A 12,319-nucleotide genomic window follows, 5' to 3' on the forward strand; every position below is an offset into this window, starting at 1 on the left:
GATTGTTTACTATCTTACCCCCGAAACTATACAGATAATCGATCCGGAACGATCAAAGATCGGGGATCAGTCTTAGCTGATACCAATTTGATACCACCGATACGAGATTGATACTTGAAACCATACTCTTTACTCATTAAGATGGTTAACTGAAGCCCATTACCAAATTATGAAAATGACTCTTAATTGGGTTCCATCGAACCAAGCCTCTCAATCAATACTCATATATTAACCCAAATACACATAATGATTGGATGCTAATCAATATACGATGAAAACATTATAATTTGGTTTTACCAAAGAAAAAAAAGTGGGAGAAGAGATGCACAAGCCGCTGAAGCGGCCGTCGTGAGACATGCGGTAAGAGAATATGTGCCTTGCTTGTAGATGGAGGAATGAGAGAGATGGAGAGGTCAAGGTAGGTCCATCTCTGTCTCCCCTAGGAGTGTGAGTGAGGACCTCCTCTGCTTCTTCTTCTTCTTCCTCTGTTATGTTATTGTCAGTGTGGAAGTGGGGTTAGAGGTTGAAGGTAGGTGGTGGGTCCAAAATGGAGTACTCTTTCGGTTAGCTCTTTTTCTATGACCCAAATATTCCCAGTTCTGTCACATATGATATATGACGACGCCGTGATTTCTGACGTGAACCTCCAATAAAAGAATCAAACAATGAAATTCACGTCCACCACTAGTCCCCCCCCACAACCAACGGCTCAGGTTTTTAGTCAAGCTCAACAGGGTCAGACTCAATCTTACTGTCCCTCACAGACAAAACTGGGGACCCATTTGGGAAGAGAAGAGCCACCGACGAACCAAATACCACTGTAGCATAGACTTGTCACTTGTGAGAGAGAGAGAGAGAGAGAGAGAGAGAGAGAGGACTACCTTTTTCTTCCTTCTTATTCACAGCTCCTCTGCTATCATACAAACCAATCAATTCCTCTCAATTCCCACCCACTATCTTCCACCTTCATCCTCTCTCTCTCTTCACTTCTTCCTTTCTTTCTCTTCTACTCTTGGCCTTCTCCTGATAACATTAAACCTTTGTTGGCTCCAGAAAATCATGTGAAGTACCTTTGAAGAGACTAATTAAAGGGTCTGATCAGTAGTGTAGCTGATTTCGCCTTCTCTGTTGAATGGGCATTACTTCTCTCCAAGTTTGCATGGACACCTCTGAGTGGTTACAGGTAAAAACATGCATCTGTTTTCATTCCTTACCAAATCAAGAAAATTGATCACCATCTTCTTCTCCTTCAAACACTTGTTTAGTTCATCTCCCATTTCAATTAAATCTTCTCTTTACAATAAATAGCTTTGTTTTTTAATTGCATTACTTGAGCCATTAAACTGAACTTGCAAATTTAGAGAATCTAGCAGTTTTGGTAGAAGAAAACGAGATGGTTGTCCATGATCCACTAAGATTCAGTCCCGTGTCACATCGATTTGTTCAAAAACAATAAAATGATTATTTCGATATGTTACTGAAATAAGAAATGTGTAGCTAACTGGCATATTGATTGATATAATATAAATTAACTAATAAAAATATTTTGTTTCTCTGAAAATTAATTTAGGCCCAGGAAGAGGCAGGGATGGATTCATCTTCATCACCTTCTGGTGACATAATTGCATGCTCAAGGCCTATGCTGGAGAGGAGACTAAGGCCCCAACAAGACCAAGCTCTCAAGTGTCCTCGCTGTGACTCTACACACACCAAGTTCTGTTACTACAACAACTATAGCCTTTCCCAACCCAGATACTTCTGCAAGACCTGTAGAAGGTATTGGACAAAAGGTGGCTCCCTACGCAACATCCCTGTAGGTGGTGGCTGTAGAAAGAACAAGAAGGTGTCTGTCAATAAGAAATCAACTGAAAATAATCAACCACACAACCACCACCCTACCACCCCCTCATCATCATCATCCTCACATGATGCCACAGATCTGCAACTGTCATTTCCAGAGTTGCAGCTTTCGCAGTTCACCAACCTTTGGGGTCACCCAGCAGGGAATCTTGGGAACCCTCTTTTCATGGATAGCAAATATAATGCTCTACTAGAAAACCCTCCTAAGCCTGCCCTTGATTTCATGGAAAGCAAGTTTGATGCCATACTTGGGAACCCTAGAAACCATGATTTCATGGGAAGCAGTGAGTTGGGTCTCTTGGGTGGCCTTGGGGAGGTGGGTCATCATGCGTTCACTTCTTCTAATCTCCATGGTCTGTGTTCTCCGTATGAGAATGGGATTTGTCTAGATGGGAATAATGCCAATGCAGTAGACAGTTGCCAAAGGCTAATGCTACCATATGAAGGAAGTCATCATCATGAGGATCCAAATGCAGTAGAGATGAAGCCAAACAAACAGCTCTTGTCATTGGATTGGCAGGATCAGGGTTGTTCTGAGGTTGGAAAAGATTCCTTTGGGTATTTGAACAATCTTGGTTCATGGACTGGTATAATGAATGGCTATGGATCTTCTGCAGCAAACCCATTAGTTTAAACTAATCCATTTTCTTCTTAATCTATTTCCTTGAAGCATGACTGCAAGAAAGACTGGCTGTGGAAGGAAATGGGTCATTCAATCCATGTTTCTCTCTTTTTTTTTTTTTTTGGTTGGGGGGTTGTTGAGTTCTATCATTTGATCATGAGTTGTGTCTTTCATAAGACATTCTAAGTTCTAGGGTTTTGTTGTAATACGGAGGAAGATATAATATAGCTTTTGAGAAGAATGATGTGTGTTTTGAGGTAGGAAAATTCTCTTTGAATGTTGTTTCGTTTCATGTGATTCTCAAATGTCCTTTGATGGTGGTGTCTGCTGAGGAAAACCTGCTTATGAGTCTTGACTCTTGCTTGACCCAAATAATTGGTTTCCCTCCTCCCCCCTCTTGGGGAGTGGGAACTTAATCTGGTTTGGTGGGTTTACACTTCTAAAGTGACTTGTCTATATTTGGAAGGAGTGAGACAGGGATAATCCCTGGCCATTAAGGAATCATTTGATGTGGAGATGCTAATGGGTCAGTTTCTATTAGTAGGATCAGACTAGGCTCAGTTATATGTAGGAACGCCCAATAGACTAGGGCTGACCCTAGATTGCCAGAACTGAAGAATATCATTATTATTGGACCACTGGCCGGCTAGAAGATGGTAGTGGCTAATTGAGTTTAGGATAAAAGGGAAAGAAATGTAGTCAAATAAATGGAATAATTCACAATCCGTTTTTAGGCGATCATAAATATCCTCTAGATTATAGTATTTTTAAAATATTTTTCGAGATTTCATTTTTTTAACTACGAGCTTAGATTATAAAAAAGTTCTCACAACTTGGGTTACATCGAAATTTCATCCAGAATTGTAGACCAAGATCCGTTAGTGCCACCTATTTGAACGAGTGTGGATCAAGTTCTCGTACGAGAACCATTCTAATACACGTCTAATCCATATAGATGGAATCCACCACAGGGTTTCTCCTTGGTTGGATTTCATCTGTGTGGATCAGCCCGTACGAGGACCTGATCTGCTCTCTCTTTGAACTAAACCATGAATTTTGACACCATATATAGTTTACACCAGCAGAATGTTTCGCTCTCCTCCACCACCTCTTCCAGATTTCTTCATGACTACACCATTACAATGAAGAGCAAACCTGTTGTCATGGTTAAAGGAGAATTTTTTCTTATGGGTAGGACCTAAAGAGAATTGAATCCATAACCTCTAAATTGCGAGTTTTTTTTTCTTTTTTTGATAGATAGATAGGGCCTCATGAGTTGAACTCATGACCTCCAAATTGTGAGGTGTTGGTGCCATGAGCTATCAAACCTTCTCTCTCATGTTTTGTGTCTTGTTGGTCCCTCTCTAGCCACCCCCTGGCCGGAGAGAATCTGAATCCAGTGCGCTATCCAACTGCACTAACCCCATTGTTATCATTAGAAAAACTTATTCCAATTTTGTGCAAATCCTCCTTGAATTCGTCTATTGGGCCACAACTCTTTGCAAACCATGCATGGATCAAGGTATGTATCGGTATGCATTAGCTGATACCTATCGATACTTCTAGTACCTGACATTGATATGTATCGAGAGTTATTCATTTTTTGAATTTATGCATGCCCCCAATACGACCCAATTCTTATCGTATTGGTATCAAGATACAACCATCGATGCTGATACATATAACCCTAGAACCAAGGTCTCTCATTAGTCAAGGGTGAAGAAATCCAACAATTAAACTAGCAACTTACAGTAATGTTTTAGGGGAAATGCCCTCTCAACTAAAGAGTTGTGTTTGTTCGGATAAAACTAGTGTTTCTAGTGTGGATAAAGTTTCCACAATAGCTCAATTATCTAAAGGTTTGTCCATGTTATCATCCTTCGGCCTAGAAAGTTTTGGCCCATTTCAATTTTCTCGTGTGGAGAAATAAAGTTCTGATAATTACTTTAAGGGAGAAGTTTTCCTTTACCATGGGTGTACTCTTTATTCATGAATGAGAGATCATAATTACCCGTAATATTCTTCACTATTTTAAAGTCCCATCGATCTGATGACCAGGAAGGGGGTTGATGTGGAGGTTCTGTTCACCATGGGAGAAGGAGAACCCGATCATATTTTAAGGTTCAAATTATCTCATCTTTCCCTCTTGGTTGAATTTATTTTGATTATGTTTTGTTAAAGAAAAGTTGAAAAAAAAAACTGTGGATCTATTACTTGTAAACTCAAAATAGTCAAAAGAACATGGAGATGCAAACAAGAGATTTCTAGGTCTTCCAAAATCTAACTTGGTAGTCAACTTTTTCCCTAGACTTCTCATTCCTAAGTATTAATGCTGGCCTTGTTCATGATGAACCCACTCAATGCTTTTCTTGAAAGTGCCTTTTTTTTTTCCCTGATAGGTCGGAAGTAGATAACAAGCCAGGAAGCTTGAACTCGAGACCTACAGATGAACATAGGTTTTTGCGCATCACAGCTCGCCGGTAGTTGTTTGTTTTGAAAGTGCTTCTTTATTAAAGGATTGAGACCAAGAGTTCATTTGCCTTCTCCATTGATGAAAACCGAAACAAGAAAAGATTAGTTCCATCAATGCAGATATTTAACATAAAAATAAAAAATCTTGCACTCCTTTCACTAACAGTGATTTTCAAAGTCTTAAAATGCATATTTCCAATAAATATAAGAAAAAGGGTAAGGTTCTGGTGTAGCGGACCACATAAGCAAGCCATGATCGGGTCCCAATTTTTACCACGTGGTAAATTAGATTACGCTTAAAATTTGTAGACAGATCCCAGGGTCCCCTATTCACATGTCAAGTTTTAGTCTAAACAAAATTAACCATGTGGCAATATGGATCATTAAACAATGTAGAAATTTGACATAATCATTCTTCCACATGGCACAACTAAGGTTGGACCTTTTATTTTTTATTTTTGAGTTGTTGCCGATATGGGTAAGGAGGCTCTAATTGTACTTGATGGTTGCAGAGTGAATAACATTAAAACTCATTTGCACTCAATATTGCAAGGAAATTAGGTGGTTTTAGATTTCACCATCTCCCTGTCAGATTCATGTTTTGAATCCTTGCTTTCACCAGCCTCTATGCCATGAAGCTCCTTGCCTTTGTCAAAGTTCATCTATGTTGCTCCTACTACTTCTAAAATAACTGCTACACTACAATGCCAAATGTTCCAACCTAACTTAGGTTCCTAGAGGCCAATTTCATCAGAAGGCTTGGACTTGGATTCTCAGGTTGGAGCTACTGTCGGATAGGCTAAGTCTGAGAAGAAGAAGAAGGTAGAGAAAACAGCATTTCAATGAGAGTAAGGGTGATTAAAAGAGGTAAGGGCATTTACTAATTTTGGATTGAAAGAGGCTAGCTAAACCTAGTAGAGAAGGTACACCAGTCTTGTTGAAACATGGCGTTACCAAGGAAAACGCCAGCAATATCTGTTGATGCAAAAATCTGATCATCGGCTTCGGGAGAGGGACCTACAAAAAAGGACTGGAGGGGTACTCCGGCCAAGAGGCTCCGATGCTAAATCAATTTTCAGACAACAAATACTTTAAGCAACGGAGAGAGAGTGTGAGAGATTGACATCTTTTCTCTTTTATAGGGTAGATGACTTGAAGCACTAATCCCCTTATGGAGTAGAATACCTTATTTACCTTTGTAATTAGATTCCTTGAATTGTGATGAGCCCCTTGATTTGTGGTTGGATGCCACGTGACCTACACTTATTGATGAAGTGATATTATGGTGTATCAATATCCATATAGAAGTTAAGGTGGACTTTGACAATACCACAGAATATTGATACTTAGAACCATGTTACCAACCATCCTCTTTAGATATGCAATCACATTCATTAACAGATTATTCCTTCAAAGCCTATAGTTTAATTGCAGATCTTTTGATTTTATGACGCTTACTTGAATAATGTACTCAGTATTACTTATTTTTTTTTCCTGCCACTTGCAATATCCATTGGAGCCAAACTTCAAAGGCATTTCCACTTCATTAATGCCAATGTAACATGTCTAATACATGTATATCAGAATAATGCTTTGAAAATTGCATGTGGATATCAGTTCCATTCGAATATTTGAAGCAGGGTTGAATGAACAGGTACTACGAAAAAAACAAATGGGAAGAGCACCATTACTGTGGGCAATGGCAAGGATTGGCCAATTAAACCCAGAATCGACCAACAGTAATTTGATTAATTCCTAGCACACCGAGCTCGAGAACCTCCTGTAGCCAGGGAAAAGCATAAGATGACTAAGAAATTATTTAAAAAATGGCATGCATAGCATAGCTTTGAGCCATTAACAAGTATGACTTTGAACAGAATTAATTGGCGAAAGAAGGTCGAGTTGAATCACTTGGCAAAAGAAAATCCAAAGGCTGGCTCTTTCTGAACGATGGTCTCTTCGACAATAAGAAGAGAAAAGCTCCAGTCTAATGTGGTTTTCTGGTTCTAAGCTTAATCGATGTTTCCTTCAAGACCCTTGTAGAGTTTCAAAGGATTGATGGAATTCCCATTACAGAAACAGTAAGAAATTGGTAAAAGAGGAAATAGATTAGAGACTGGCATGCTCAACGACCCCAAAGAAACAAAGCTTGTATTCCTACATAAAGTACATTCCTGTTATAGTCACCCTACAAAGGAAGGAACATAGATTCCTACTAACTCTATTCAACAGTAGCCTAATGGGAATAAATAAAAGAAAAGATGGGTTGAAGACAATAATAGCTCCATATAATACAGACACATTGAACTAAGACAAGGAAGAGTCATCCATTGTGCTTAACTTATTCAAGAGGCATTTAATCTCACCCTCCAAGTTTGATTTCACCTCTGGTGATAGTTTGTCTCCTGATTGCTCCAGCATAGATGTCATCATCTCAAGATTTTGTTTTATAAAGACAAGAGGCGGAGCTTCACCGGCCGCCGGTGGCCTCAAAGCAGACGGGCATGCTGAGGGTTCATTGCCTTCGATGGGCAGAGGGGTTGGATGCAAATGTGAGCTCCCATCAAGCACAGATACCCCAGAAATCGGTGATGAATAGTGGAGACCGTAATTGACCACTGCATGTCCAAAGGGGCTGACCTTTTGGGAACTGTTAAAGGCTTCTTCTGCATCAGAGCTCCTCATGAAGGCAACACGAGCACAATATGAATCTCCCAGTACTTCCGTTTCTTTCTCATTCAAAGACCCAAACCTACCAAATATCGTGATCATATCATCCTTAGAAGGTAAGGAGAATCCCGGGGCAAATGTCAAGAGAAGAGCGGCTGCTGAAGATTCATCTTTGGTTTCCTCCTTATTTAGATCAATCTTCAAACCTGATGCGACATCAACTTGTTGCAATTTACTTTTGGCATTCAGTAAAAATGCTTCCTCTGTTGCTTTCTTCTTTCTTTTGGATTTTGGTCCAGGAGATGGATGATCAGATGCATTGGATGCTCGCCCAGACGAACCTGGATTACCCTCCAAGGATTTCCTTTTTCTACCCCTTTGGCCAGTTGCTTGGGATGCTCGCCCAGTTGAATCTGGATTACCCTCCAAGGACTTCCTTTTTCTACCACTTTGATCACTTGGCCGGGGTGCTTGTTTACCACTTTGATCAGTTGCCTGGGAAGCTCGCCCAGATGAACCTGGACTTACCCCCAAGGACTTCCTTTTTTTACCACTTTGATCAGCTGCCTGGGAAGCTCGCCCAGATGAATCTGGATTACTCTCCAAGGATTTCCTTTTTGCACCACTTTGATCAGCTGCCTCAGAAGCTTGCCTAGATGAATCTGGATTACTCTCCAAGGACTTGCTTTTTGTACCACTTTGATCAGCTGCCTCGGAAGCTTGCCTAGATGAATCTGGATTACTCTGCTGCAAGGACTTGCTTTTTGTATCAATTTGATCAGCTTCCTGGGAAGCTCGCCCAGATGAATCTGGATTACTCTCCAAGGACTTGCTTTTTGTACCACTTTGATCAGCTGCCTGGGAAGCTTGCCCAGATGAACCTGGATTACTCGCCAAGGACTTGCTTTTTGTTCCACTTTGATCAGTTGCCAGGGAAGCTTGCAAAGATGAACCTGGATTACTCTCCAATAACTTGCTTTTTGTACCACTTTGATCAGTTGCCAGGGAAGCTCGCACAGATGAACCTGGATTATTCTCCAAGGACTTCCTTTTTCTACCAATTTGATCACCTGCCTGGGAAGCTCGCCCAGATGAACCTGCCTTACTCTCCGAGGACTTCTTTCTTCTAACACCTTGACCAGCTGCCTGGGAAGCTCGCCCAGATGAACCTGTCTTACTCTCTGAGGACTTCTTTCTTCTAATACCTTGATCAGCTGCCTGGGAAGCTGGCACAAATGAATCTGGATTACCCTCCAAGGACTTCCTTTTTCTACCACCTTGATCAATTGCCTGAGAAGCTTGCCCAGATGAACCTGGATTACTCTCCAAGGACTTCATTACTCTACCACTTTGAACAACTAGCTGATCACTGTCTGTCATAGAATTAGATTCATTCCAATATACAGAGCTCCTAAATCTGGAAAAGAAACCCTTGAATGTATCAAAACGTTGACTCCCCTCTAGATAAAAAGGATCCAATGCTATGGTAAGGAAGTCTGAAAACATTTCATCTGTAAATGCATCGTCTTCCATGAAAATATTCTTGTAATTGACACTGTTAGGTGTTCGAGGGCTCGAGTAACTAGACGCATTGTGTCGAACACCACTCTCCTTAGAGGACTTCTTCTGAGAAGTCTGACTACTACACTTTACAATTGGAGGGGTTTCAGTAAGCTGATCTTCATCCCGGCTGGTGAAATCCCCTGTAGAGGAAACCATTTTAGCCTTTGGAGAGACTGTTTCAGAATCCTTTGAAGAATTCAAGATTTTGTTTCCCCAGATTAGGTCCGTGTAGGGAGGTGACAAGTACTTGCTCTTCTTCCTCACCCTGGGGGAAGAGCTCACTGCAGCTGATTCAGCCCCTCTGTCATCGTTGTTAATGCTGGAGCTTTTCTTGTCTGCAGTTGGAGGAGATACTAAAAGCTTACTTTTGTTCAGCTTCTTAGTTTGAAGACCCGAATAATCACCAGCTGAATCTTCTGCTCCTATACTAATGTCATATTCAGAGTCCTTCCTCTCTTTCTTTGAGGCTGATACCGGTTTACCTGAGAAAATTTCCCCAGCAGCATCACTCTCACCATTCCGGCACTCGAGATCGACATCCCCTGCCAAAAGCTCAGCCATGCTTTTCTGCTTCTTTCTCTGATGTAACTTATCATCAGAAATACCTGGCCACCTCAGAGATGAGGTTTGGCATGGTTTGCTGACCCCATGACCTACTGGTGATGAAAGCTGGTCTGCTTTAGCTGGGTGCAGGATTGATTCCCCCGTGAGATCATCTACAATGGTTTTATCCATTTCATTATTTACAGCAAAGTCTTCAGGACCAGTGACATCCTCCGCTTCATAGTACATGGGCAATTGCGCGTAACCTTTAGCACGAAAGAAGGCCGACAAACAGCTGCGTAACACCATAAGCTCCATTATACTATTCACTGAAACAACCTCTGCAAAATCCCTTAGAAGGGCAAGCAATTCTGCAGGTTTGTAGAGAGTGATCGTGAGTTCACCAATCCCGCCGCCTGGTACAACTACTCCTTCCCTGATTCCAGCATTCACAGACAATGGTCTTGCAATTCGGTTTCGTAATTCCTCTGGTACACAAGTGCAGGTCATCTCCAACTCTACACGCCTGCCTATCTCATCCACAGCTGCCTCGACAGCATTAAGGAAACTCTTAGAATTGCTTTGATTTGACATAAGTTCAAAGTTCTCCTTAAAAGGCTTTAACTGAGACGGATAACACCAAGCAAAGGTGCCATCGCCAAAGTACGCCACCAGGAGGCGGTTCCTCCGATGGAACTGTGCAGCATACTTCGAAGCATCTGAAGAATCATAGATCTGCCCAGGCCACCACGGGTGACTTTTAATTTTGCCCCACACAAAATCACCAATAGAGAACTCATGATCTTCATCATTGGCTACCTCCTCCTCTTCTTCCCCTTCATCCACTTCTTCTTTTTCTTCCTTGCCTACTACACTGTTACTCTTCTTGGTCTCCACCATGTGAACAGAAATTCCTGAAACCTCGTCATCCGGATTGCCCTCACCATTATCAGATAACAAGCCCCCTTTCTGCTTTGGTGAACCGTCCCCTGAAACTTTAATCTTCGTAGCAGAGTCACCACCGTTGAAACACGAAGAGCCTTCCTTTTTTAACACCGTTTCCGGCAATGTCTGGGCACCACCACTGTCCTTATCATTAACAGCTGAACCGTCCACTGCAACAGTAACATTTCCCTTCACAATCTTCTTCCCATTCTCTTGCAACTCTGAAGAAGCTGCTGCCATCCGACTTCCACCATCCCCGAGCGCATGACCTCCCAAAGTTCCATCTTTCTCTTTCTTGTCGAGTTCTACCGGAACCACCTCTCCACTAGCAGCAACTGAAACCCTAATACCATTCCCTTCAACTCTGTCCAATGGAACCTCCGAAAGCAACTGTGATCCAGTCAGGGTCTCATTCGAAACCCTAGATCCAACTTTGATGGTCTCTTCTTCTAAGATTTGAGCTTTAACTACTCTGCCCTCTGCTAGGGTTTCTGGGTTTTCCATTCCCTGTAAAATATTTCACAGAATCTCTTGATTTCACCACTAATCTCACATGAATTTCATAGTTGAAACAAAATTAAAGAAAAAATAATAATTATTGACAATTATTCTGAAAGCTTTGAATTTCATTGAGAAGTTTGGTAGAAATCATAATAAAGAATCCATTAAAAGAAAAACTGAAACAAACATGAAAAAATTGGGGAAAAAAAAGTAAGAGAGAGAAGAGAAGAAACCAAAAACAAAATAAAATTTAAATAAAATAGGAGAAAGAGAAGAAGAGGGTGAGTGAGTACCTGAGGTGAGGAGGACCTGAAGACGAAATCGATGGGTTTTGCTCCAGCTATCCAAAATTTCCGTGGAATCTGTGAAGAAATCGATTCATGTAATCAGAGAAAAAAAAAAAATAGTGGAATACGGAAAAGCGAGAGAAAGTGATTAAATTCTCGTCGCCAGATATCGCGATATATCCACGATAAATTCTGAAAAATCAGATTTCGTTTTGTGTCTTTACTGGTGGTTTCCACGTTTGCAGCAGAAAGTATTTTTATTGGGGATTGATATAGTATGACATGTTATAGCTGTTAATTAGTTTTCAACAGTTGGATAGGAATCTAAGTTGTGTTTTGTTCATCTCAAATACCAAATGGTCCTAATCCAATGGTCTTCTTGGGAGGTACCATCTATTGCACACCTTCTTGAGATGCGTAGCAACTCTCCTCTCTTCATACATCCTCTTTTGAAATCTTTGAATCTCTTACCAGGAAACATCATCTCCGCATAGCAGGGGTAAATGCCACGTATACATTATACGTGACACACTAGAGGTCATGGCGAGGGTTTCGTGCATTGGATACTTTTTTTTTTTTTCTTTTTCTGTAATCTTGAATCTCTTAATGGACAAGAGATGCGCATGCTGCCCGCTTAATTGCATGTCAACCAGTTGGACCAATTAAAATACAAGCATGAGAGGGGAAGGAGGGTATTTTCTAAAGGTGAGAGAGAGAGAAATACAACCATGAAAGGGGAAGAGGGTATTTTCTAGAGGTGAGAGAGAGAGAGAAACAAACACTAGATGGGCAATTGAGCACTTGAGCAACATGTCTAACATTTTTCCTTTTAATACGCTATTCTTCCATTTCGTAA

At 41.0% G+C, this 12,319-nt stretch overlaps 2 protein-coding genes across 2 annotated transcripts; one reads left to right on the plus strand and one right to left on the minus strand.

The window, feature by feature from the left end:
* Positions 1-726: 726 nt before the first annotated feature.
* On the plus strand, positions 727-2,779 carry LOC122078907 (dof zinc finger protein DOF5.6). The gene is made up of 2 exons (XM_042645105.1): positions 727-1,183; positions 1,571-2,779. Exons 1-2 carry the CDS (start codon positions 1,133-1,135, stop codon positions 2,492-2,494), a joined length of 975 nt encoding a protein of 324 aa, XP_042501039.1. The 5' UTR covers positions 727-1,132; the 3' UTR covers positions 2,495-2,779.
* Positions 2,780-7,076: 4,297 nt separating this feature from the next.
* LOC122079345 lies at positions 7,077-11,625 on the minus strand. The gene is made up of 2 exons (XM_042645734.1): positions 11,470-11,625; positions 7,077-11,182 (listed from the first exon to the last, which is right to left on the minus strand). The coding sequence occupies exon 2, from the start codon at positions 11,177-11,179 to the stop codon at positions 7,262-7,264; it is 3,918 nt and encodes a 1,305-aa protein (XP_042501668.1). The 5' UTR covers positions 11,180-11,182; positions 11,470-11,625; the 3' UTR covers positions 7,077-7,261.
* Positions 11,626-12,319: the final 694 nt, after the last annotated feature.

The sequence above is a fragment of the Macadamia integrifolia genome, chromosome 5 (genome assembly GCF_013358625.1).
Source record: "Macadamia integrifolia cultivar HAES 741 chromosome 5, SCU_Mint_v3, whole genome shotgun sequence".
Taxonomy (NCBI): Eukaryota; Viridiplantae; Streptophyta; class Magnoliopsida; order Proteales; family Proteaceae; genus Macadamia; species Macadamia integrifolia.

Coding starts and splice junctions, on each gene's coding strand:
- LOC122079345 (XM_042645734.1), bottom strand. CDS start 11,179: ATGGAAAACCCAGAAACCCTAGCAGAGGGCAGAGTAGTTAAAGCTCAA.
- LOC122078907 (XM_042645105.1), top strand. CDS start 1,133: ATGGGCATTACTTCTCTCCAAGTTTGCATGGACACCTCTGAGTGGTTA. Junction 1,184..1,570: donor ACACCTCTGAGTGGTTACAG/GTAAAAACATGC, acceptor AAATTAATTTAG/GCCCAGGAAGAGGCAGGGAT.